The 26072-nt window shown below is 47.0% G+C and overlaps 1 protein-coding gene across 4 annotated transcripts in view; it reads left to right on the forward strand.

Moving 5' to 3' along the window:
• Positions 1–26072, forward strand: part of PDK3 (pyruvate dehydrogenase kinase 3) — a 1369253-nt gene that overhangs the window by 1018106 nt on the left and 325075 nt on the right. For all 4 annotated transcript variants that reach the window (XM_069637291.1, XM_069637294.1, XM_069637292.1 and 1 more), the window contains exon 8: positions 16156–16257. In XM_069637291.1, the coding sequence (XP_069493392.1) occupies positions 16156–16257 (102 nt within the window). The remainder of the gene's footprint in view (positions 1–16155; positions 16258–26072) is intronic.

The raw sequence follows: 26072 nt of genomic DNA on the forward strand, positions 1-26072 counted from the left end.
CTGCAAATAAGTGGTGTTTTAACTAAGACTTGTTCAATAAGTAATTAGGGATGTATATATATTGAAAGTGACTGTGTTTGAACTTGCTTGCCATATTAGTGTTAGTGTATGTTACAAGTGTGTTTTTAAATAAATAATTATATACTTTTATACCAAAGCTCTGTTCAGTGTTTGCTTGTGCTACTGTATCTCTGTACCTATTTTGTATACTCTATCTACTGTCTAACTCTTCATGAGAGAAGTCTGACTGCTTAGCCACAGCTACCAGGTAAATCTGGGTGGTACAGACTGCTACCAATTGGGTTTACTGCCAACACCTGTAGTCCTAAGCCTGTTGCAGTGGTCCCTAAGGGAACTGCACATGTTTCTGCCTAACACCTGTCACCCATCATTGTATTTGTGGTGTTAGATAAATACAATGATGGATGAAGGCATACTTAAATTCAAATGTTTATACTGTTAGTGTAAAAATCGAATTTAGGTGTGCCTTCATCCATCACTGTATTTGTCTGTTAGTGTAAACATTTGAATTTAGGTGTGCCTTCATCCATCAGTGTTTGCTTTTGTACTCTTAACACCCACCTTTGCCAACTGTGTACCTGATTCAGAACTGTGCATTGCAGCACAGACAGCCCCACTTCCCTCTTCTCTCTCCCTATCACTTCCTCCTCTTGCTCCAGGATGGCGCTCTCCTATCTATTCCAACTGCTATACCATTACCTATCCTCCTTCTCTTACAAAATCTGGATGGAAAACACATTAAAAAGACATCCTTGTTGTAAACCCTGGCCTCCTAATTTCAGACACCTATGTCAGTGCATCATCAAGAGAGATCTTCAGTGACATCCTCTTCTTTGTCCCATCTCCTGACCTGTGGACCTCTCATCTCACTGCCACTCTCTCTCTTTATTCTTCTGCACCCATTAACAGCGGCACCAAGTGGGAAGTCCTTCTTACAGGCTTCTTCTCATCGTGCTGCTGCATCAATGTCTACCTCAATGGCACAGTCCTGGTTCAAGCCCTCAGGCAAACCTCCTTCACTTTCACCAGATCCTGCCATCTCCGATCAATTTCCGTCCTTCCCCTGCCTCTCCCCATCTACCATCTCTCATCCATCCCCATCATTGCTACCATCTACCAGCCCCCAGGCACTGCTTCTCTCTTCCTCTCTGAGTGGGTGGACTACAGTTCCTCCTGAATCTCTACCACTTCCAACCTGCAACTTCTAGGTGACTTTAACTTCCACCTAGACTCCCCCTGCACAGCAACCACCCTCTTCACTAACCTCTGTTTCTCCCTATCCCTCTCCTTTCTTCACTCTGGCCCTAACCATTCTGCTGGACACACGCTAGGCGCCATCAACCACTCTAACCTCACCCCCTCTTCTCCCCTTGTCACCTCTCCCTCCTGGTCTGATCACTCTCTCCTCTCCACTCATCTGGGTCCCTGTGGCATCCTGTGACAACTCCACATCAAGCTCTGCCAGCCTCGTTCATGAACATCCGTCCGATGAAACGAGTGTCAGCTGCGGCCTTCTCTTCAACCTTCATTCCCCATGCCCACCCAACACAGACTCTACCACTGATTCTGCCCTCTGCAGCCTCTATCTGTCCATTACCAACATCCTTGAAATCCTTTCCCCAGTCATGAGGATCCGCCTGAAACCTGCTTCCAAGCGTAACACATGGTAAGACTCTGAATTTGAAGACCAAAAAATGTAAGTGCAGGTTCACCCTTTGACAAACTGGCCTGCTGTCTGATCCAGAGACACCTAAACAGAGGAATGTACCCTTACCAATACTTCGTTTTGAAAATAAACACAGAAATGTAAGATGAACAGGTATTTGATTCTCTAAGTCTGTCCACTAACTTTAATTTATTTAGAAATAAAGTTAGGTTTCCATATTGCAGAAATCCTAAGACTAAATCAGCCGCTGTTCAAAAATGTCCACTCATTTAGTGAACTTGCTGTATGTTTCAAAGACAAGCGTTTAAATAATAGTTACAGTGGTTAACAAATAAATAAACAGTATTGATAAGAAGAAGAGACAGTCGACTCCTACTCCCAAAAAGGTGTAAATCCTACATTTTTAGCAAAACGCATAACAAAAAATCAACATGGTTATCATCTCAACCAAGGGCATAGAAGAAAATAAGTACATCCACATGATACATATAATACAAAGTTTTAAAAGGTACGAAGGAATATTGTGAGACAAGCATATAGCGAAAACAGAAACAAAGAGCAAAAGAACAATATTGTTTAGTTAATTCACTAAAAGAACATGTACCAAGTGTTGGGATGCAGAAAAACAGATGCACGATAGTAGTTCAATAGATACATTGCATCATGACTCCCAAAGTAGGGGCTTTTTTTAGTAGTAGTCCCTCCTACAGTTGTTTATACAAAGCAACTAATGCTGCAGGGTCTTTAGGTACAAGATATCTTTGATCCTTGCCAACGTGAAGGTTAATGGTTGGAACAAAGGAATGGATTCCAAGGGGCAGGGATGTGCGTGCTCAATTCAGTTCCCTTTCTTCTTCACGTTTCGGCGTTAGTCTATTGAAATAGGTCCGCCTTCATCAGGGCTCCTATTTAGGGACCCTGTGGAGAATATATGAATATCGAGTGAGTGGGGTAGAAATGCGGGTGCCTGTGGTATTAGGGCATTGGTGTAATCATTAAAAGCTCTCGGCACCGGTCGGGAGGCTTACCTGCCGGTGCTTCAAATCCCAAGGGCTCAGGTTCAGGCCACACGGGGGTAGATACCGGGCAACAGGATCAATCGCATAAGTGATCACTAAGGGTTTTCAGACAAGATCACATCTGGGTATTTCCTGTGAAGAGTTGAGCAGTAAATGAGGCCATTTGAATAAACTGCCAGTGTCTCATGTTATGCTGTTGATGAATTGTTGCTGTGTATCAATTAGTCTAAAATTCAAAGAAGACATTACAGGGAATTCTGTGTGTACCTGGTTTGGATACAGTATCACTACTTTGGTGTAATTCAGTTCTGTCGGTGACAGGTACACGTGATAAATCGATGCCGACTGGTGAATGGCTCCTGAGGAAAAAGAACAAAGGCAAAATGCCAAGACCTTGTTTTTCAGTGCGTTTAACAGTGTGGTACAGCAAGAAAACTATGAAATTAGCTGTGCGCGTTACTATTGGTATGGCGTTTTAATCCAAAACATTTATTAGGGGTAGGCAGAATATCCTGGGGTATTGCCTTTATGTGTGGAAAGTGCACTTGAAAGGCGACGGTGATTGTACACGAGAGATAAAAAATGTGGCTCAAATTTCTTTAGCTCTAGCAAATGGACACCAGGTATTTGGCATAGTTATTGTGTAAAGTCGGCCGCGTGAAGTTGTGTACCGAGGAAGGAGGAGGACAATTATTGGCAGGCCATTGTGTTGTCGGGGAAAGGAAACGCTTGTCTGTGTGCATGGCGGAATTCGCCAGAGGGGGTCCCACCCGCTTTCCTTCTGCACGGCGTGTTCGCTGCCGCATGAGTCAGCAGAAAGTTGTGCAGAGGGGAAGCTGGAGGCTCGCTGTCTCGCGCGTCCTGCCTAGATTGACGGGTGTGTGTGCGTTCAGCGGCTGCCCACAGATGTGCCTGTAACTATGGTGATCGCGCATGCGCTGTGATAATGTTTGTGATAGTTGTCATGGCAATCAGAAGTGTAAGCCACTCGGAGTTGGAAGGTGGGAGGATGTCAGTGCTTACCAATCTCCGCCCTTCACAGAGGGAATCTTATAATGGCTAATTGCAGCGGTAGGTGCTATGGGCTGAAAGTAAAGGGGGTTTGGAGGGAGAAATGCACTTGTCCATATTTCCGGGAGGACAGATTCAAGATGTATGAAAGTGTCAGTCTCTTAGCATTGTGAGCTGACATAAAGGGTGTGTTGTCACATACTGGAAGGTAATTGGCTCTTAGCATGAATCGGAAAGGGGGAGAGGGTGGGTCATAGTGGCCAGAGCGTGGGAACAGCCCTCGGTCAAATAAGGAATTAGATGTCGTGTTTATTGGGGATATTGTGATGAGGGAGTAGTCAAGGCCATAAGACAAAATGTTCTTGTTGCCGTGGTGGGTGGTCTGGAGGGAAAGGAAAGAAACCCCCTTGGGTGTGGATTGCATTCAGGTGGCAGGGGCTTCTAACCCTGGCGTGGTTGTGACACTGGAAATACATAGGGAATGTAATGCTGGTCCAAACCCAGAAACCAGTGTGTTTTTTTTTTTTTTTTTTATGTTATTTGTTTTTATACTACTGGTTGAAAGATTTCGTTAAGACCATGATGGTAAGTGTCTAGTCGATGAATTCTTCTGGATTCTTTTCTCAGAAGGCTTTGTTGAGTGTCAGGGCTTCCCTTGATTTTCTCAACTACCCACCAGAGGATGTTGTTCGGTGTATGATTGGCCGTTATGTAGTGTTCCACTAAGGGTGCTGTTAAGTTTTTGCATCTGATTCTGGACCTGTGTTCAGAAATCCTAATGCTTACTGCTCTTGTGGTTTGACCTATGTATCGAAGGCCGCATGGGCATTCGATACGATAGACCACGTTCTGACTCTTACAATTAGTAAGATCCCTCAATGTCCATTTCCGTTGTCTGATTTGAAAACTGCTCATCTTTTTAGTAAATTGGCAGGCCACGCAGCTGCCGTATGGGTGATGACCTTGCAGTGGTCTTAGTGTCCGCGTGGGATTTCTGCTTGGTTGGAATTGGGAATGTACCAGGTATTCTCTGATATTTTTGGCCCTTTTATAGGCAAATCTAGGGGTTGGTTCACCCGGGAGATTCAGGCGTGCTATGTGCCAGTGTTTGTTGATGATTTTCTTGACTTGTGAGGTATGGTTACCGAAAGTGACAACACAGGTGATGCGATTTTCTTTGGTGTCAGGGGTATCCCGTTGTAGTTCAAGAAGGGTATCTCTGTTGCTATTACGTGCTCTTTTCTTGGCCTGTTCCAACTGTTTTCTAGGGTAGCCTCTTACTCGTAATCGGGCGGTTAGATTCTCAGCATGTCGATTAAAGTCTTCAGGCACAATGAAATTCCTGCGTATTCAAAGATATTGACCATAGGGTAGGTTGTCCTTGGTATGGGCAGGATGATTGCTGGCATAGTGTAATAAGGTGTTCCTGGATGTGGGTTTTCGGTATAGATCACATATTAGTTTACCGTCTTTTTGTCGGATGGATAGATCCAGGAATTTTATCTCGGAGTTACTATGCTCCATGGTAAACTGAATATCAGTGTTACATGTGTTAGGCCAGGTCCAAAATGATGTTAATTAAGGGGTGGTACTGGTCCATATGAAGATGACATCATCTATGTACCGGTACCAGTGGCTGATTTGAGACTGCCACATGTTAAGGTTTGAAAGTACAAAGTCTCTTTCGAATTTCGCCATAAACAGGATTGCCAAACTGAGAGCAAAGGCTGCGTCCATGGCCGTGCCTTTTGTCTGCAGGTATAGTGAGTTGTCAAAGGTGAAGAAATTCCTGCGAAGCGCTATTGACATTAGTTCTAGGATAAAGTTGGTGGGGGTCCTGTTAGTTGAAAGCTCAGCGGTAAGCCATTCCCTGACACATTCAATAGCTTCTTCCTGAGGAATACTCGTATATAGTGACTTGATGTCCATGCGTACCAAGAGTTGCTCAGCCGGGTTGAATTCTAAGCCCTCAAATATGGTGATAGTATGTGTGGTGTCCCGGAGGTAGGTAGATGTGTTTGTGCTAATGGGTTGCAGGAAGAAGTCAATTAATTTACAGAGTGGTTCAAGGATGGATCCACATCCTGAAACTATCGGGCAGCTGGGTGGATTGGCAGGTTCCTCGTGTATCTTGGGAAGCGCGTAGAAACAAGGGGTTCTATCTCGTGGTCTGATTAGGAATTCAGATTCTTTTTTACAGATCCAGTCGCGTTGTAGTGGGAAGTTGACAGTTTCAGAGATTTCTTGGCATATTTCTCGTGTTGGATCTTTACGAAGGACAGTGTAGCTGTCTAGGTCATTAAGTAATGCCAACACCATGTTTTTGTACTGGTTGATGGTCATGATGACTAGACAACCACCTTTATCCGATGGTTTAATAATGATATTTTTGTTTTTTTGAAGCAATATCAGAGCTTGTTTCTCAGCTAGAGTCAAATTATGTTTGGTCTTGATAGTTTTAGTTTGGCAAAACCTTTCAAGATACATCTTTCAAACATTAGAAGTTTGCTGGGTATTTGACTGTCAGAGGGCGTAAATGAAGAGTGATTGTGTAAACCAGTGTCTTCCTCTTGTTCCTCTGCCTCTAGGTTGTGTTCTTGGAAAAATGTTCGTAGCCTTACTTTACGTAGGAAGGTTCGGATCTCCATTTCAGAGTCGTACCAATCAGTTGGACCTGTTGGTACGAATGATAGGCCTTTAGTTAGAACTGAGGTTTCGCCTCTGAGAGTGGAATTGCGGCTAAATTGAAAATAGGGATTGTTTCAAGATCAGCATTGGGGTTCAATATCTTGGTCGGCGGCGTTGGGGGCACTGGTTTGTTCTGCCTCCGCGTGGTTGGAAACCCCATTGTGGAAAACCCCACTGGGGGTTGCCAAACCCTCCACCTCCTAAAAAAGGAAGGGGGGGATAGGCTGAGTTTGCCAATGGGTGACCCTGTTGTTGTGGTTGTTTGGATTGGTCGTCGGATGATCCAGAGACACTTCAGACTCCATCTGTGCCAAAAAAAGAGCCTACATTCAGGTACGAGAGTCCAATGCATCCAACAACACGGCTGAACTTTTCAAAATCTGCAGGGATCTTGCCAACCCTTCATTATTATGTTCTGCCCCTTCCCAGGACATTTGCTATTCACTCGCCTCACTTCATTTCTAAAACCCAAGACATACTGAACAGCCTTGTCATACACTCTTCCAAGCCTCCTCCTCTGCCACCCCACTACACCCGCCCTCCTCCTTCTCCCCTATATCCTCTGAAGAAGTCACTGGAGTTGTCAACTCCATCAAGGTTTCCTCCAAGCAGAACCATCAAGGACATCTCCTCTCGTGCTCTTGCTGATCTCTGCAACCATTCCTTTGCTACTGGCTCTTTTCCATCCTCCCTCAAGCACTCCTCTGTGTGCCCCCTCCTTAACAAACCCTCTGCAGACCCTTCCTGCCCAGCCAGCTACAGACCCATTTCCATCACCCCCTTGCTGGGGAAATTGCTCGAGAAGGTGGCCCTCCCTCAACTCAACTCGCATACCGAACTTGTTGGCGGTTTACATGACCACCAGTCACAGAAACTGCTCTTCTGAACACCAGTAAAGAACTGCTTGCATCACTGCTTGTAACTCCCCAGCTGTCCTCATTCTCCTCGATCTCTCTTCAGCATTTGACACAGTAAACCACTCCATCCTCATAAAAAGGCTCCATGATACCCTTGGTATCTTGTTATGTTACTTGGCATTTATATAGCGCGTTATGTATCATTGGAATGATCTCAAAGCGCTGGTAGGTTGAATGCCCTCGGGAACCGCAGTTCAAGTCAGTAGAGAGAGAGAGTCGTATGGTGCGTGGGTGCACCGGATATGTGTGCAGCTGGTGTGGTTGTTGCATTATAGCAGCTTCTTAGCAGTAGGTGTGGTGCTGAGGAAATCAGTTGGATGTGTTCTGTCTGGAGGGTGGACACCCAGACTGAGTTATGGCTGCGTTAGGCTTGAGGAGACGCCTAAGCTAGCTGGAATGTGCTCAGCTAGCTGTGTTTTATTAGGATGATGAGGTGTTTGTGGGGTCATGTTAGTATGAGAACAGCTAGGCCGAATATGTCATAGCATCGCTGTGTTCTAGTTGAATGATGGTGTACAGGAGAGAGTAAACGTAGTAGTGTGATATGGTGGTTATCAGTAAAGCACCTGCGACCAAGCACGAGAGCAGGACGGGGGGGCGTACATAGCGGCATACGCATATAAAGCGACAGGATGGATAGGGTAAATATGTGACACAGATAACATGGGCATACAGGTACATAGCATATACATAGCATAAATAGGAGAAACAGAGATATGTCCACTCCATCTACTAAACTTGGATCGGGCACTGGACTCGCTCACCTCCTTTCCCACTGACCGTTCCTCCAACACCATTCTGGGCTCTTTCCCTTCCCCTGCTTCCTCCTCCACCTGTGGCGTCCCCCGGGGTTCCATTCTTTCTGTCTGGCACTTTAACATATACCTTTCGCTGCTGGCACACCTCATTTCCTTCTCCCCCAACTTCCAGTGCTACGCTGATGACACAACTCTTCTTCAAACTTCCTACTGACTCCCTTGTACCTTCCTTCATCCCTGACTGCCTCGCTGCCACCCAGGCCTTTTTCACTGCTAATGACCTCTGCCTCAATGCCAGCAAAACAGAGATTTTCCCTATTGGTTCCCCTGCACCCTACTTTTTCCCTTCACACTGGCCTGCCTCCATGGGCTCCCCCTTGCCCCTTCCTCTATTGCCAGGAATCTGAGTCATCTTCGATGCCCCCCTTTCCTTCATCCCTCATATTCAGGACATTGTCACGAAGTCCCATTTCCAGCTCTTCCTTTTCAAATGAACTCTCACCTTCCCCCAGAGACTCAATGTTGCACGTGCTCTGGTTCTCTCCAGGCTAGACTATGCAATAGTTTCCTACTTAATCTACCCTGCAACCCCTCCAGCGAACCCAAAATAGGGCACCAAGACTTATCCTTGGCCTCAAACCCAGCGACTGCATCTTTCTTGCCCTATAAAGCCTTCACTGGCTCCCAGTCTCAGCACGGATTAAATTTAAATCCCTCTGTGTCTTCCACAAGGCTATCTGGGGGCGTGGACCACTCTATCGTCAATGCTTCCTGACTAAATGCTCCCCTTCTAGAGTCCTGCATTTCTCTGGGACAAACTCCCTGCATGTGAAGCGGTTTGTTAAACAGAGAGCCGATGGTCGATCACTTTCCTCAGTGGGCTCCCTCCTTTGGAACAGACTCCCACTCCCTCTACGTCTTGAGCAGGACCTCCTTAAGTTCTGGAAAAGTGTCAATACCTTTCTCTTTACCTCTCCCTTCTCCTCTCTTCCCTACTAAACATACAGTAGCATGACTTATGTGCAGGGCCCTTATGTATCCTCGGGCCATCTCGCCTTGTCCCCACCCAGTCGCCCTGTGGGCGCTCTAAAACAGTTTTGCTAATTGTATAAGCGCCTAACGAATGACCAATAAATAAATAAGGGTCCCAAGCCTAAACCTTCTAGAAGGAAAAGAGCTCCTGTGTCAGATGCACCCAGGGTCACTCCTGTGACTGCACCTCCAGCTTAGCCTGAGGTGAGTGAACCAGAATCCCCAGAAGGCCCACCTGCTGGAGAAACAGAGGTGGAGGAAATTCAGCCCAGTCTTGAAGATCTGGATCCTAGAGACCACCCTGAGCTTCTGACTTTACTTGCAGAATGTGGGCCCTCTATGGCAGACTTTAGTCGTGGGCAAAGTGTCCCTCTCTTGAAGGCTTGCACAGGAAAGCAGCTTCTCAGCTTAAATGGCAAGACCCTGGGATGCACAGGCTCTATTGGGAGGATGGTCCCCTATATATTGAACCTGTAGAGTCAACCCCAGGGGACCACTGAAGGCTGGGGGTACCCCAAGGAGTTAGACCAATGTTTTTGCAGATAGCACATGAGGTCCCCCTTGCTGGTCACTTAAGCAATAAGAAGACCAAAGAGAGACTCTCACTCAGTGGTCGAAGTGAACGGGAGTGGTTGGTAGCGGTGCTCCTCTACTTTTTAAAATTAAGTTTTACAGCTCCTTTATTTTTATTTGAAAAAGAAACCGTTACGGAACGGTTTTGTTTTAAAAATAACGGTGTAGGAAGAAGTTGAAACTTGCACTTTCAGTGCACTGCACTGAACATTCCCTTAAACATCAGGCAAATGTGTTTGGGGGTTTGTCTTGAGAGTGGGAGGGGGCAGGGCAATGGGGTTTGTGAGGAGCGGGGTAGGCCAGCAGGGAACATAGTTCCACTGCTTCTTTTCTTACACCTCAACCACTACTCTCACTATACTTCTTCTGGCCCCAGATGGGTGCTGAAATATATAGGTTCTGCAAAAGCTGCCACACTTGCCCGATGTCTGGTAAAAGTGGAGCCAGAAATGTGGCACCCCTGGTGCCTCTAGCAGTTGTGGGAATTCCTTATGAGAGGTTAGGGATTGGCGTTGTCTGTCCCAGTGAACCTCCAACCCCTTTAGGGAACATGTTTAAAGTTGTTGTAGTGGACCATGCCACTAGGTACCCTGAAGCTATCCCTATGAGACCTGGTACTGCTCAGGCAGTGGCTAAGGCCCTACTTGGTATTTTCACCAGGGTTGGATTTCCTAACAAAGTATTCTCTGACAGGAGGTACAAAGTTATGTTCCACTACATGCAAGCCACAAAGTATTCTCTGACAGGAGGTACAAAGTTATGTTCCACTACATGCAAGCCATGTGGAAAACCTGTGAAGTCTCGGCCTACCACCCATAGACAAATGGGTTGGTAGAGAGGTTTAATAGAAGACTGAAGAGCATGATGGGAGCTTTAGAGGAACCCCTTCGCAGGAAGTGGGACCTTTTACTGCCATGCCTTATTTATGCGTACATAAAGGTACCTCAAGCTGGAGTGGGCGTTAGACCCTTTGAGCTTTTCTATGGTCATCAAGTCAGAGGCCCCTTAGCCTTGATTAAAGAAGACCTGGAGGCTTCGCCACCTTCTAAGCCAGTGAACATCACTGACTATGTTGAACAACTTTCGGCCGACTTTTCATGGTTTGCTCCACGGAAGGGTTCCTGTGTGTAGGCGCAGTTGTCCTACCATACGGTCCACCCATCACAAGTCACACAATAGATAATCCTTGGCACTTTAACAGTTCATCCTTACTTATAGGACTTCCCTGACAACACATTCTTCCTTTCTGCATCTGTTTTCTAAGGTCACTTATTCTTCTGTTTCACTTTAATGGCTTCTTGCCTTTATCAACATGTGACTCTCACACACTTTCCTTTGTGGTATTTATCCTGGTTACCACCTTGCTTTCACACTATCCAATAGTGCTTTGTTTCTTACTCTTTTCACTTGCTTTGCAAATGCTGTATCTTTAAATTAATTTTGTTTTCAAATGTTCATCACTTTCTGCTTCATTCATGCAATTTTCTCATATCTTTTCCTTCAGGGCCGCTTTCAAAACGTATTAAGTGCTTTTCAACTTGCTCTGCATTTATTAGTTCATATTCTGGTCTCCCAACCTGTTTATCAGTATTCAAAACCTTGTTTCATGCGTGGCAATATGTTTGGTATTCAATAGTTCATTCTGTGGTCTACCGACCCTTTTATCATGTTTTCATGCGTGGCTGGCATTCGCTGTAACCCATACCACGCCCCTGGAGCGCCCCGGCATGAGAAACCTTCCCTATCTCTCACCGGTCTGTGGCCGCTCCTCTGGGTGCACTGGCTTCTCTTCTGGATTCCTGCTCGCTCCTCTCTCACTCCCTAGAAGCTTGGCCAACCGTGCTCGCTCTCTCCAGCTCCTCCTGCAACAGTTGGCGGCGTCTGTGTTCCCCCGCTCCCAACGGGAAACACAAAGCAATGGGAGTTGCACAGCTCCAGACCCTCCCGCGGCCCACAATGGCCCCGGCGCCTTCCTGGCTTCTCTACTGTTGGTGTACTTTTCACCAGCCTGTATTCTGTCTGCTCCACCTTGGAGGGCCATGCTTCGCGGCCCAGCTGGTTCCCTTTGCTCCTGCTTCTGAACATCTGCAGCCATTCAACAGGTTGCAGGTGTGAACACCGTTTCAATTGCTTGACCATATTCTTTTGGCACGCCTAGCTCTTAAAACACTTTTTTCAGGGCTCTTCCTCGTCTCAATACCAGAGTGGTGAAATGACTTGTTAGTGTGCACTACTCTTAGTCGCCTCTTGCTAATATGATATGATGTTTTATTCATATTGCGCCTATCAACAATTTTTCAAGGCGCAACATTGGTACAAGGGAGGACAAAACAACGATTTTACTAGGCCCAGTGACATTGAGAACGTGCAAGTGTATGGGAGAGGGAAGGGGAAAAGTCCAAGGGGGAGAAGTGGAGATTGCTGAACAAGTGATCTGGTAGTGCGGCCAGCAGGTGGCAAGTGCCAGAATTAAGTGTGAGGTGTCAGTAAGTGCAGGTAGAGGGGCTGTAGGGATGCAGATACAGACCCCCAAGAACAGGGGTTGCCAGGAGGCAGTGCAGGTAGGCAGCATGGAGGGCAGGGTCTGGGCCCGAAATCGGACGGTAGCCAGATGCCCAGTGTAGAAGATAAAGAGATCAGCAGGGGAGAGGAAAAGAGAAGTCTGGGGCAAAGAGGAAGGTCTTGGGGTGCTTCCGGAACCAAAGATGGTTCTCCTCAAGCTTCAAGGAGGCTGGGAGGCTGTTCCAGAGGGAGGTCCCAGCCGAAGAAAGCGATCTACCACCAACTCGTTTCTTGGAGAAGGTACTGACCCTGAGAGAGTTTGAGGTGGAAGAGCGAAGGGATGGAGTAGGAAGGTATTTCCGAGAGAGAGTTGAAGGTATTGTAGACCCAGGCTCCAGAAGGCCTTGTGGACAATGCAGAGGGTCTTAAAATTAATCCTTGCAGCCACTGGGAGCCAATGAAGAGATTTCAGGGCTTGAGAAATACGATCCCTGGACTTGAGGCCAAAGACAAGTCTCGCAGTCCTGTTCTGGATGAGTTGCAGAGGGCAGAGAGTAGTAGCAGGCAGATTTAGAAAGAGGCTGCTGCAATAGTCTAGCCTAGACAGAACCAGAGCTCTAGAGACAGTCAGCCTCTGGGGGAAGGAGAGGAAGGGAAGAATGCCTCTGAGGAGGTGCAGTTGGTAGTTAACTTCTTAGAGGCATCCAAGATGTGTTGGGAGAAGGAAAGAGTGGAGTCGAAGATGACTCCAAGGTTCCTAGCCACACAGGTGGGAGAAGGGAGAGGGCCAAGGGAGGCTGGCCAGAGAGTGACAGGAAAGGAAGGTGCACGAGTGCCGATGAGAAGGATATCAGTATTAATGGCATTAAGGCAGAGGTAGTTGGTGTCACACCACTCCTGGATTGCAGACAGAGATGAGAGAGGAAGAAGAGGTGGCAGAGGGGAGCCTGAAAACGAGCTGGGGGTAACCCGCATAGCACTGGAATTTGGAGCAGAGAGCAGCAATGTGGTGGGCGAGGGGTGCCAGGTATTGGTTGAAAAGTCAGGGAGAGAGGTTAGACCCCTGGGGAACACCACAGGTGGAGAGTGAGATAGAGAAGAGGAAGCACCCAAGTAAGACCTGGGAGGGTTGGTTGGAGAGTAAGGAGGTCAGCCAGGCAAGGGCCTGATCAGTGACACCCAGGTCTTCATGGAGGTGGTTTAGCTGGATGGCATGGTTGACTGTGTCAAAGGCCGAAGAGAGATAGAGTAGGATGAGGACGGAGGGGAGATTAGAATCGAGGTTGGAGAGCAGGTCTTCACGGATGTTCAGGAGTGCAGTTTCCGTACTTCTGGCTGCTCTGAAGCCAGAATGATGCTCATGGAGACAGCCAACAGAATCAGTGTGAAGATTAAGCTAGGAAATGGCCAGCTTTTCCAGGAGTTTGCCATAGAAAGGAGTGATGGAGATCGGGCGATAGCTGGTCGGGCAGGTGGGGTCGGCCAAGGGTTTCTTGAGTAGAGGGTGTACAAGAGAGTGCTTTAGGGAGGAGGGGAAGGTTCCAGCGGCAAAGGAGTGATTGTAGAAGTCAGCCAGGACAGGTGCAAGGGTGTCAATATGGTCCTTGATGGTTTTGGATGAACAAGAAAGAACCTGTCTTGAAGAGACATTCATAGATCAGACTTGCCTAGAAATCTCGTCAGCGGAGAACAGAGGAAAGGAAGAGAAAGAGGGGGGAGAGGCTGCAGAGGGGCCAAGGGTAGGGGAGATAGAAGTTGGAGGAGGTGGTGGTGATGACAGGATTCACAGGATATCATTGGTTTTAGAGACGAGGTGAGATGCCAGGGCCATGCAGAGGGCTTGGGAGGGGACAGGAGAAGTAGAGAATGCAGCAGGATTGGCCAGCTCCTGCCAGATTTTAAAGATTCGGGCAGAGTGGTTAGATGCCGCCGAGACGCGGCCTTGGATGTGGGCTTTCTTCTTAGTGCGAGCAGAGAGCCGGTATTTCCTTTGGAGCAGGCGGCAGGCCAGTTTGTCAGAGGATGCACAAGATGCCTGCCATTACCTCTCAGCCGGAGAGAGAGAGCCTGCAGACCAGGCATTCAAAGGAGTAGTCCTGCATAGGATCATAGAAGTAGGGATCCACTCGGGGAAGATCAAGGATACACCCCCACCGGGACGGTTGGTTCTGGGTGCAGAGAAGGAGAGCTTCAAAGCTTGTGACAAAGCTGGCCGTGAACCACATCTCTGTCAGACCGAGTACATCTAGGTCGAATTCTTTGAGGAGATAGCAGATGTCACAGGATTGTTTGACCACTGAGTGAGAGTTGACAGTAGTAATGTGGAGCAGGTTGCCCCCTTTGAAAGACTTCAGTGGAGGGGTACAGGTCAGAGGTACACCCTGCGGAAGTGCTGGATGTGCCCAAGAATCGATAGATGAGGAACAAGGAGAGGGCAAGGTAGCTAAGGAAGAGGAGGTGGGTACCAAAGGGGTGGTGGAGGAAAGAGGCAACAGGTTGGCCGGCGAAGCAACAGAAACAGCCGTAGAGGTGGCCTTGGATGGAGGAGGCAGAGGATCCAGAGAGGGAAGAGAGGGGACACCAGGAGAAGAAAGGGAGTTGATAAGGCGCGGGAAGCGTCTATCAAAAAGGAGGAGGTTGGCTTGAGGTCCTTGGGCCAGGACGGTGCCATTTAGGTAAACATTAATGATGGTCTTGGTGGAGTGGAAGGGGGCCAGGAGGGCTTCACAGTGGTGGCCACCATTAATGGGTGAAGTGCAAAAAGGAGAGAGAACAGAGACCACATGGGGGTCCATAGGCCTGGGGAGGGAACGACAAAGAGGATGTTGGTAAGGATCTGTCTGGAGGAAGCACTGGTGTAGGTATCAGTGCTAAGGAGGCCTGGGTTGGAGGTCAGGATATCCCTTTTGAACCTCTTTTTGCCAGACTTAGTGAGAAGAATAGGATTGTCGATAGAATAGCAGTTCGAGAAGATAGGAGAGACAGGAAGCACTATAGAAGGTGCAGAAGGGAGAGTGGGGGGGGAGAGTGTAGAGTGGCAGGGGGACACTAGGGAGGAGGGGGGACACAAAAAGGAGTGGGGCACACAGAGGACAGTACAGTGGCAGAAACAGATGCAGTTTATAGACAAGTCAGTTGCCAACAGAACCTAGAAGTAAAAATGGACACAGCAGGGATGCAGGCAGTACAATGTAGCAGGCTACCAAGGAGAAACAGAATGAAAGAACCGAACGATCACTTAGGGAATGTAGAATAAGGAAGAAACAACAGGATGCAGGCACACAAATAGAACGTAATGCTTTAAAGTATTACTTGTTGCTACAAACATCTTTTCACTTTTCCCCCAGATATGATCTGTTCACCTTTTACCAGAGCTAAATTGTCATTGCTGGCATTTTGGATGAGACTTGACCATTAATGCAAGACCATTAATTTGAGTTCCCTAGATACGATTGTTAATTAGGTTAAGTTTCTGAGAAATGTGTTTACACTGATGTCGCCTTGGAAACTTTTGGGAAAATAAAAGATCTGAATGTAGGTGTTACATAGTGAGCTTCTTGGATATTTGGATTCTCCAAGTGCTAGGCAGTCTCCTATTTTCAGCACCGCTATAAATGTCGTACCATTTGCTGCATCCATTCTTTTGATTTACTAGTGAAGCGTAATAAACCGGTTCCAGTCTTGCCGAGGGGGTTGTTGCCAGATCCCCATGAGTTGAAAATGATACGCGGAAAAAATTGTAATTTAATCTCATTGAATGTGCTACAAAACTGTGACTCTATGCAAGTCCTATGTACAATGGTGTTATTATAGAGCATAGCATTTCTTGAGGTGTAACATGTTAACTGCAGTCATTATGATTAATTGGAAATATAGAGCGAGTTATTGTTCATTATTTAATTGTTCATTATTAAGATAGCCAGAATCATGTGCACCTATAGAAAATAACAACTGTTGATTTGTTTTAGAACTCCATGAGAGCAACAGTGGAACTGCACGAAGGTCGAAAAGGCGACTACCCTTCCATTAAAACCTTGGTTACGTTGGGTAATGAAGATCTTTCTATTAAGGTAAATTACGAAATGAGGTTTACATTTGTAAGAATTGCATTTAAAATAATGTGGGCTAAAAGGTGTACTTGTGCTGTTGGCTCTCCATTTGATCGCTGTCAGGCTGCTGTAGCCAACACTGCTAAGTGTTTTTGCGTTACATTATGGCACTCGTAGTTTTGCTTTGCAGGTCATTCATTGAGGTTTGCAGTTACCTGAACAAAGAAACACTGAACTGGGTGGGCTTCTCTGACGTCAAATTGCTCAAGTTTCGAAACCTGGTACTCTAGATCTATTTTTTTTATTAATTATTTTAAGATATAAATGTATAGCGTGAAAGGGACAACAAAGCAATTTAAATTGGGTAAGGCTATGCATCCCAGCGTCTGCGTGTTACACAGATACACTACATCATTTGAGTAAATCATGTAGAATATGCAGTACGTGGATGTGCTTTGGTGAGATGTGAATGTTGTAGCCTAGTAGAGGTTGCAAAAAGAGGTGTTTATACTTATAAAGTAGGCGTCACTTGCAGTATTATATTTCCTGTAGGTGCTTTTCACTCTCTCCTGTGAATTAACTAAAAGTCCACAATTGAGGATGGCTACAGTAAAGACACCATTGGTGGTTCTTTCAGCAGTCATTTAATTTTATTTTGAAAACAAGCTGTTGTCACTGCAACTACAATTAAGTGAAAGTCCAAATTGTCATTAATGTGGTATTACTTTTGTGTATTTAACCTTTCTAATCATCAGTGATGATTTGGAGTCTACTTCACTGTTCTCAATTCTGAGGCCATTGTACGATCTTTTTGAAGGTGCCATTTTGATTTTTAATGAAAAGAATGAGTGCGTGCGCATGTGTGTTCACTAGGTACTACATGTTGTGCTCAGGTAGCATGTGAAAAATGTCCACATAATTTCCACTGTGACAAAATTAATCTGCATTAAAACAATGGCCCTCATTACGAGTGTGCCGGTCTGGTAAAGATGCCGATAAAACAGCCAATATGACTGGCACATTGCGAATTTGCTAGTAGGGGCAGTGAACTACTGGCAGGCCTGATCTGCAGGGAGTTCAGGCACCTAACAGCAAGGAATTGCCTACCGGTGCCTGTGATAGCGGCAAACCCATTCCATGGAGTCCAACGAGACTCCATGGAATGGGAACTTGTAATTGTTTATTTATACAATGCTTATACATAGGTGGAGTGCTTCAAAGTGCTTCAAGGCGGAAAGGGAACAAGGGAATACAGTAATAATTTTTAGGCCTTGAAGTTTCCGAATGATCTAAACAGAAAAACTAGCACACCAACTCTTTGAGGACATTTCGAGGATGGCTTTATTAAAGAATAAAAGTAATGCTTAGCTTTCTCTATCTCGTGTTCCCTACCTATTAAACTAACTAAGGTGCTCGTCAGTTGTCTGTGAATGTCTGAAGTGTCCACAGTACACGCCTACCCTAACTGACCCTACCAGTATTCTAACAACTAAAGATAGGAGAATGACTCCCTTCTCCTGGAGCTTACTGCTTGCTTCTGGACTCTACTTAATTTGATATTTTTAAATAGTCTATCGTGACTTCTTTCATCTGTTCATATAATTTCTTGAAGACTTTGATCCTTTTGTCCCTTCTTCTTAGAAGGTGGTCTCCTGAACCTTGAACAACTATTTTTATCATATAGGGTTGCTTTCCTCTTTTTCCAGCATAATGATACCCATCTCTGCAATTCTCGCTTTAACTTCTCTTCTCCTCAGTTCACAGTATTCTTCTTCTTTGGTGACAAATATTCCACTTTACCCTTCTACTCAGGCATCGCGTTCTCACTCTTCATGTTTCTCACAATTCTCATTCCATTCATATTTCTCTCATTAAATACTCTGTTTTTCTCCCCAGATGTTTGTTTCTTAAACTCAGTGTTGTCTTTAGGCTTGCTGTCTTTTGATAGATATTCTACTTTGCCCTTCTCCTCGGGCGTTGCTTTCTTCCAATTCCTATTGCATTCAGGTTTCTTCTGTCATCACTATTCCATCTTCGCATTCTCTCATGTATAAGACTGGGACGAGTATGAACAGGCCCATAACGATTCTGCTTAGGCTTCCAGGGTCTCCTGTTTTCCCCGTTACCTGTGCTTGTTTGGAATATCATCACCAGAGCCTTTGATAGCTCGCGGTTCTTGCTTTCCTCCCGTTCTTGGTTCCGAGCTCCGTATTCTCTCTCTATGTAGAGTGACAGATCTACGGGTGACCCGATGGTAGGCAGTCGAGGACACCTAGTGGCTTCGGCGTAGCTTGGGGGACCACCTGTCCACCTCATGATCTCTGTGGTCACGCCACAACCCTATTTCTCTCTTCTTCGTTCTCAAAGGATGTTCTGCATCCTGTGCACTGCTATCAACTTCCCAGTAGTTACCAAACTCGCAGGCATCGCCATCTGCAGAGTCTCATCCCCTCTGAGGTGTTTCGTCGCCTTGGGACTTCCCTGGCCGATGTACGTGTCTGTCTGCCTCTGCTTGCTGCAGAGTCTCTCTGCACTTCAGCTTCTTCGTCCAATTTAAATATGAGTTTCTACTTAAAGAGGCATATTCCTTTTCTGGTTGACAATAATAGATGGCCGTTTTTTCTTCATCCCAGTCTCTATATTGTATGTCCTTTAAGTTGTCCTGATGGGGCGTGGCCAGCTGCCTGAGCATGAGCACATAGCTCCCTGGAGCTCCCGGCCGTCGAAATCCTACTAAAATCCTGTGTTATTGATGAAAAATTAGAACCCCAGAGCGAGCTCCAGCTTGGGGAACCTTGGCAGCACAGTTTGTCTGGCTGCTGGAGTGATGGAACCAAGGAACCTGGAACGATGAAAGGGGGCCCCTTCATATAGCCCGGAACGAGATGAAACGGCATCTATCGCTCCGCGCCACGAACACAGTGGCTGCAGGTGGAACAAATGGAGTGTGTGGCTGACTCCCAAGAGACAGGCACCGGTGGAGGGTGTGCAGTACTGGCGGCCACAATCCCGAATGTGGGGACGGAGGGATGACAGCCTATGGAACACAGAGCACAAGAGGGCACACAAAGAGAAGAGGACTGTGGGCACACCTTTGCCCCTCGGACAATAGTGGAAGCAGGGGGCGAGGCTGTTCCGGAGCGGCTCTGCAACGAAAGAACAGTGTGTAGGGAAGGAGGCCTAGAGCAGCACACAAAACGTAGAGCGGAGCTCTCATGTTGGGGGAACCTATCTGGACCGGAGAGCGTGTCCGACGGTGAGTCCCCGAGACAGGGGGCCCCCTACATGAAAAGTGAGTGGCAACAACTGCAAGAGGAGCTTCTGCGGGTAGGCGCAGCCCCCCAGAATATTTGGAGGAGCCGACAGAGACTGAGAGGCAAGTGGGTGGGGGTCCCAACTGAAGGGCTGTGGGTCCAAAACAAAACAGCTGTCCAAGAACTCTGATCCTGCTCCGGAGGAGAGACATAGCAAAGCCACGACAACCTACTCTGGTGGCATTAGACAGGGGTCAAAAGCACTGGCTGGACTAGTAGAGGAGGAGGAGCAGTGGTGGCCGCCCCTTTAGGCTACCCAGTGGTGAGAATATTATACGCTGCAGGGAGTGAGGGGGTGGCAATGGCTGACCGTTCAACACTGCAAGACAATGTGGGCCCGGGCCTTAAAAAGGCACTAGGGTCCTCCCTGGACAGTGTGCCCCAAGGGAGATTTGGGAGAACTGGTGACCACAATGCATCTGGATAGCCTGGTCCTAGTGTCGTGAGGGGGTGCAATGGAGTGGTGGTTCTCCCATTGGCCGACTTGGAACATATTCGGCTGGGACACGGGAGAAGAGCTAGGGAGCAGTGGGGTGTGAGGCCCACACAACAGTGGGAACTCTAGAGGGAGAGGAGTCCCAGGCCCACAGAAGGAGGGGCAGATATCGGAGTATATAAAGACACAGACCCTGGGGCGGGTGGGTCGAGGTGATTGCCGGAGAGTGACAATGGTGAAGGGCCAACAGAAGATGGATAAATATACAGACCCCAAAAACAGGCAGCAGAAACAAGGGGAAGTGGATTATAAAGTCGAAGTTACAGTGGTGTGGAGTTCTGAGGAGGTGACCTATACAAGCCACAAGGACCACCCTGGAGGAAAACATTAAGGAGGTGGAGATCTTTGTGTCCCTGGTGAGGGTCGACTTGCGAAAAGGTATGCGAGAAGGTCACGGAAGAGGAGCAGAGAGTAAGCATTGTGGAGGATGACTTGCAACATCTCAAGAACCAGATGGCTGGCCTGGTGGGGGCAACCAGGACATTAGAGGCCAGAGCGGAAGGCGCCAAAGGTCGATGTAGGCGCTGTAATATTCACCTGGTAGGGATTCCGTAGAGGCAGGAGGGACCTAGTGTGGAGCTTTTTGTGGAACACCTCATTTTGGAAACTTTGGGTGTAAAGGGACTGTTTACATTTTTCACAGTCGAACAGGCACATAGGGTGCCAACGAGGGCTCCACCACTTGGGGGGTAGCCAAGAGTGATAGTGGCCAGGATCTCGAACTTCAGAGACCGAGATGCTATTCTGCAGGAGTCCCAAAGCGTTGGCTAATACGAGGAGGGCAACGCGAGACTACGTACCTTTACGGATTTTCCATTGGAGGTGCAGTGACAGCAGAGAACCTATGATGCAGTGAGACGGCGCCATCACCACAGGGCTCGAGTTCACAGTGCAGGGAGAGAGACGGGACAGAGCCGTCAGGAGACTGAGGTTTTTGTTGGGGGGGGGGGCAGGAGTTGAAGGCGACTCACAGTGGATTGCACAGAGACTCAGAGGCCAGTTAAGGTTCCAGGGTTATGGAAGCGAGAGAGGATTACCATGACGGGTGGGCTGGGGGCTAGCTGGGGGGATCCCCCAGACGGACGGTCATTCACCCACGGGAGGGAGGGCAGGTGGATAGAATGGCTGGAAGTTCATGAATAGTGGGGAGGGGAGAACAGAGTTTTTTGGGGGGGGCTTGAGGGTGGGGGGAGAGAGAGCATGAGGTTGGGGAGGAAGGGGGGTTTGGGTAGGGGAGTTGGGGTGGAGGGAAAGGTTGGACTCAGTGTGTGGGGTATGGGATTAGTGAATCAGATCACATATGGTCTGGAGTTGTAGTTGGAGCAAACAATTGGGACACTGTGGTTCAATTTGTTAGTTTATACCTTCAAGTGGAAGGTTGGAATCGAGGCATACATAATGGAACAATGGATATGGGGATCAGAGAGGGGCAGCATAGATAATATGATATGGCATTTATAACGCATCTATACACAAGTGTTTCAAGACCCAACGCGGCAGGGGAGGGGGAACAGAGGGAAGACAAAGACAACGATCCTTCTAGGGCAGGTGACCTTGATATCGCACAAGTGCAGGGGAGGGAGGAAAGGGTAAGTGCGGGGGCGAGGGGGCAGTGCAATACATAAGATCACTGAAAAGAATAAATAAAATAATTAAAAATAGGTAATAGTATGGCCAGCTAGTGGCAAGGGTCTGTAGGGATACAGAAAAAAGCCCACAAGTGCAGGGGTTGCCCGGGAGGCAGTGCAGGTGTGCATCTGGCGGGGCAAAGTACCTGGACTCGAGATCAGAGGTTGGCCAGGTGACTAGTGCAGTTTCAGTCAGGAGTTCAGCAGTGGAGAGGAGTAGAGAAAGCAGAAGCAAAGAGGAGGGTCTTGAGGTGCTTCCGGAACTGGAGATGGTTCTCCTCAAGTTTCAGGGAGACGGGAAGACTGTTCCAGAGGGAGGCCCCAGCGGAAGAAAGAGATCTACCACCAACTCCTTGCTTGGAGAAGCGACTGACCCTGAGGGAGTTGGAGGCGGATGAGCGAAGAGCTCGAGAAGGAAGATATTTAGGTAGAGAGAGTTGGGGGTATTGAGGCCCCAGAAGGCCTTGTGGACAATGCAGAGGGTTTTGAGCGTAATCCTCGCAGCCACTGGAAGCCAGTACAGAGATTTCAGTCCTGGAGAGATACGATCCCTTGGCTTGAGGCCAAGGACAAGTCTCGCAGTCCTGTTTTGGATGAGTTGCAGAGGGCGGAGAGTAGAAGCAGGCAGATTTAGAAAGAGGCTGTTGCAGTAGTCCAGCCTAGAGAGAACCAGGCCTCTGGAGACAGTGAGCTTTTGGGGGAAGGAGAAGAAAGGAAGAATACCTCGGAGGAGGTGCAGTTGGTAGTGTTAATTCTTGTAGACGTCAGAAATGTGAGCAGAGAAGGAGAGAGTAGCGTCGAAGATGACCCTGAGGTTTTTAGCCTCATGGGTGGGAGAAGGAAAAGGGCTTAGGGAGGCCAGCCAGAGAGCGACAGGAAAGGAGGGAGCAGGTGTGCCGATGAGGAGAATGTCAGTCTTAATGGAATTAAGGCAAAGATCGTTGGCGGCACACCACTCCTGGATAGCAGACAGACAGTTAGAGATGAGAGAAGGAGAAGAGGGGGAGAAGGGAGCCTGAAAATGAGCTGAGTGTCGTCCGCATAGCACTGGGGCAGTGAGCGGCAATGTGGTGGACAAGAAGTGCCAGGAATTAATTGAACAGCCAGTGAGAGAGGTTTGACCCCTGAGGAACACCACAGGTAGAGATAGAGGAGAGGAAGGACCCAAGTTGTACCTGGGAGGGCTGATTGGAGAGGAAAGAGACCAGCCAAGCCAAGGCCTGATCGATGATAACCAGGTTATCACAGAGTCGGTTGAGCATGATGGCATGTTTGACCGTGTCAAAGGCAGAAGAGAGATCAAGTAAGATGAGGACACAGGGTATTGGAGTCAAGGTTGGAGAGCAGGTCTTCACAGATGTTCAGGAGAGCAGTTTCCGTGCTTCTGGCAGCTCTGAAGCCAGACTGATGGTCAGGGAGACAACCAACCAATACGGTGAGAAGATTAAGCTGGGAGATGGCCAGCTTTTCCAGGAGTTTGCCCAGGAAATGGTGATGGAGCAGGGCAGGAGGGGTTGGCTGAGGGTTTCTTAAGAAGAGGGTGCACTAGGGATTGCTTTAGGGGGGAAGAGTCCAGTGGCGAAGGAGTGGGGGGGGGTCGTCTCTTTCGCTGAGGTCCCGTTTGCCTCTACCCTTAAGCAGGGTGTTGCCGAGTGGGCTGACCTCCCTAGCCTCTCAGGGGTGGTGGTGGTGCTCCCCCTTCGGGTAAAGAGACCAATTCCCTTGATTCGTCACAATACACAAATGGAGAAAAGGCTTTTAACGTCTGACCTTTTCACCTCATTTTGTTTTTTTCTGTTTCAGCCAATGAGTTGGACAGGCTTAAGCTTCACCCAAAGCACCACTCGTCAGCTTATTTGCTGCATGCCTTGTGATAAGGAAGCATTTTGACTACTTTTTGAACCTTTTTGACTGCACATTTGAACAATCCTGTACGGGACTTCCTGATTTTTTACTGCTAACAGACTTTCACCTCTTTAGTACCATGTCAGAGAGAGGATTTAAGGACTGCAATAGCTGTGGGAAAAAAATACTTTTCTTAGAGAAGCACAATATGGTTGCATTTTTTGCCTCCATCCTCCCAAACGCATGGACTGGAGATCCCAGAGCTAACAAACAACAGACACTACATAGGAAAAAGACTGGCACTTCCCCTGTCGCAACTGCAATAACTGTAACAATATCATGAAGGGTATGTTAGACACCCCTGTAGAGGCACAAAAATTTAACTTATGGCCTTTGCAACTTGTGACTCACATTCAATCATTTATGGACTCAGTTGTCCTTGCGGGATCTTTTATGTAGGGCGAACAACAAGAAAGGCAAAAGAATGCTGTAACGAGCACAAGAGTAACATCAGAGCCAAAAATGTGCATTCGCCTATAGCAAGACACTTTACAGAGAAAAGACACAGTGGCACAACTAAATTCATCAGAGAAGTAGTGCGAAGATCTCAGAGAGGAGGAAACCTGAGCAGAAAACTAGACCAGAGGGAACTAGTTTGGATTGAAAAATTAGGCTGTATGGCGCAAGAAGAAATGAAAGAGGACTTCTATCTGGGAGCCTTTCTGTGAAAAATGTGCCATGGTTAAAATGTCAAAATGTTTTTAACGTACATTAATGTTGTTTTTGGTTATAATAGAGAACCCTTTTTTGAAATTAAGATACCTTACAAACGAATAACAGATAGTCTATATAATGATTGTGATCATGTTAGACATGTATTGCCAGAATTGCAAAATTACTTATGCTGATTAGAAATCCAGACCGATAGTCGGAATATGTATTCAAATCGTGTTTAGTGTGTACTATAATTATGAAACAGTTGAGATTATGGTATTAAAGGACTGAACATCTGATCTTACGTAGAAGTTGACATAAGGTTTTTCAAGCATCTATTTACAACATTAGAAGCTGTTTTTATAATCATAAAAGAATACAAGGTGTACATGGAATGGTGCCAAAAGGAGTTTATTTGCAATACTGTGACTATAAGCAAGAGAATGTAAAAGCAATATACTGAGAGGATAGTGATAATAAGATAGAGTGTACTAGATTGAACACATGGATTCTATCCTTCAGTATTACACCTGGAGAAGTCTTCTTAAACTTTGTAAATCCTATGCATATTTAATTGGTGGCAGGAGACTGTGAACCACTCAGTTACCGGAGATATAAACCATAGAACTAGGGTTCGAACGAGGTGGACCTCTTCCCAGGGTAATTGTCAATAGTTGACCCTCTAATTGGAAATATTTAATACCAAGACAGTTGACAAATTTCCCAATCTGTAATTCAGAAGGGGAGATCTGTAGTTTAACGATGGAAGATGGGCAATGATTGTGTTCTTACAATTAAAACATATTTTTTTGCCCTATAATCGATCATATTGTGGATATACAGAATTTAGAAATTTATAATCACCTTAAAGGAGTGTTACTACCCCTTATTTAGTCTATAGGCATTAGGCGAGTTAATATTTCATATTTGAAGTATGCTGTATATTGCATGGAGAAATAGACATGACATTGGGCCTCATTACAAATCGCCCTGTATGGAAACAACGGTGGCGGTAAACCTGCCGCCACCGTTGTTTCCATGCCGGGCTATCACAACTCCTGCAGGCGGGAGGTGATGTTCCCGCCAGGTCTGACCTGGCGGGTTTAACCCCGCCCGCCTGCAGGCGGACGAGGAAACACCGGCAGCATTACAAGATGCTGCCGGTGTTTCCATGATCCCCATTCCCATCGAGTCCCACAGGACTCGATGGGAATGGGGATTAACACCATTCCGCCTCCGTGATTCCTTTAAAATCGGGGCTGTAATGCCCTGGTAATTCCGGGAATCACGGAGGCGGAATGGTAATATGAGTCCGGCGGTAACCAGGCGGTTTTATCGTAATGAGGCCCATTGTCATGTTACGACGTAATGACGTCGCAATATAGACAACAGCCATTTTGGAAACAAAATGATTTTGGTTCTTTCGGGACATCTTAGGAAGCAAGGTGATTTCGGTTCTTTCGGGCAGACTAAGGATACAAAGGACTGCCACAACCGGATTTGTTAAGATCTAGTTTTCAACTATTTTAGGAGAAACAAGCCAAACATTTTAATACCCTGGCATTACACAAAGTACCATTTGTTTGTGCTTACAGGTTGACGTGCGACAATTACTACTCTCAAATATTTCCTGCATTTAAACTTAGGGCAGATTAAGACTGCCCCATACCGCGACAACAGCCTTTGGGGTTCTACTAGGATACGTGTTTTGACCATAAGGCTGTAGGCGCTGTCTTGGAATCTATACACAGAAATCTAGACTCAATAGACGCTACAGACCAAGCAGCCCACCTGAATATCCATAGAGGAACACATTACATTAGTGGAAGGCTTTGGGAC

Source organism: Ambystoma mexicanum, chromosome 7p, assembly GCF_040938575.1.
Source record: "Ambystoma mexicanum isolate Mex_15411 chromosome 7p, UKY_AmexF1_1, whole genome shotgun sequence".
Classification (NCBI taxonomy): Eukaryota; Metazoa; Chordata; class Amphibia; order Caudata; family Ambystomatidae; genus Ambystoma; species Ambystoma mexicanum.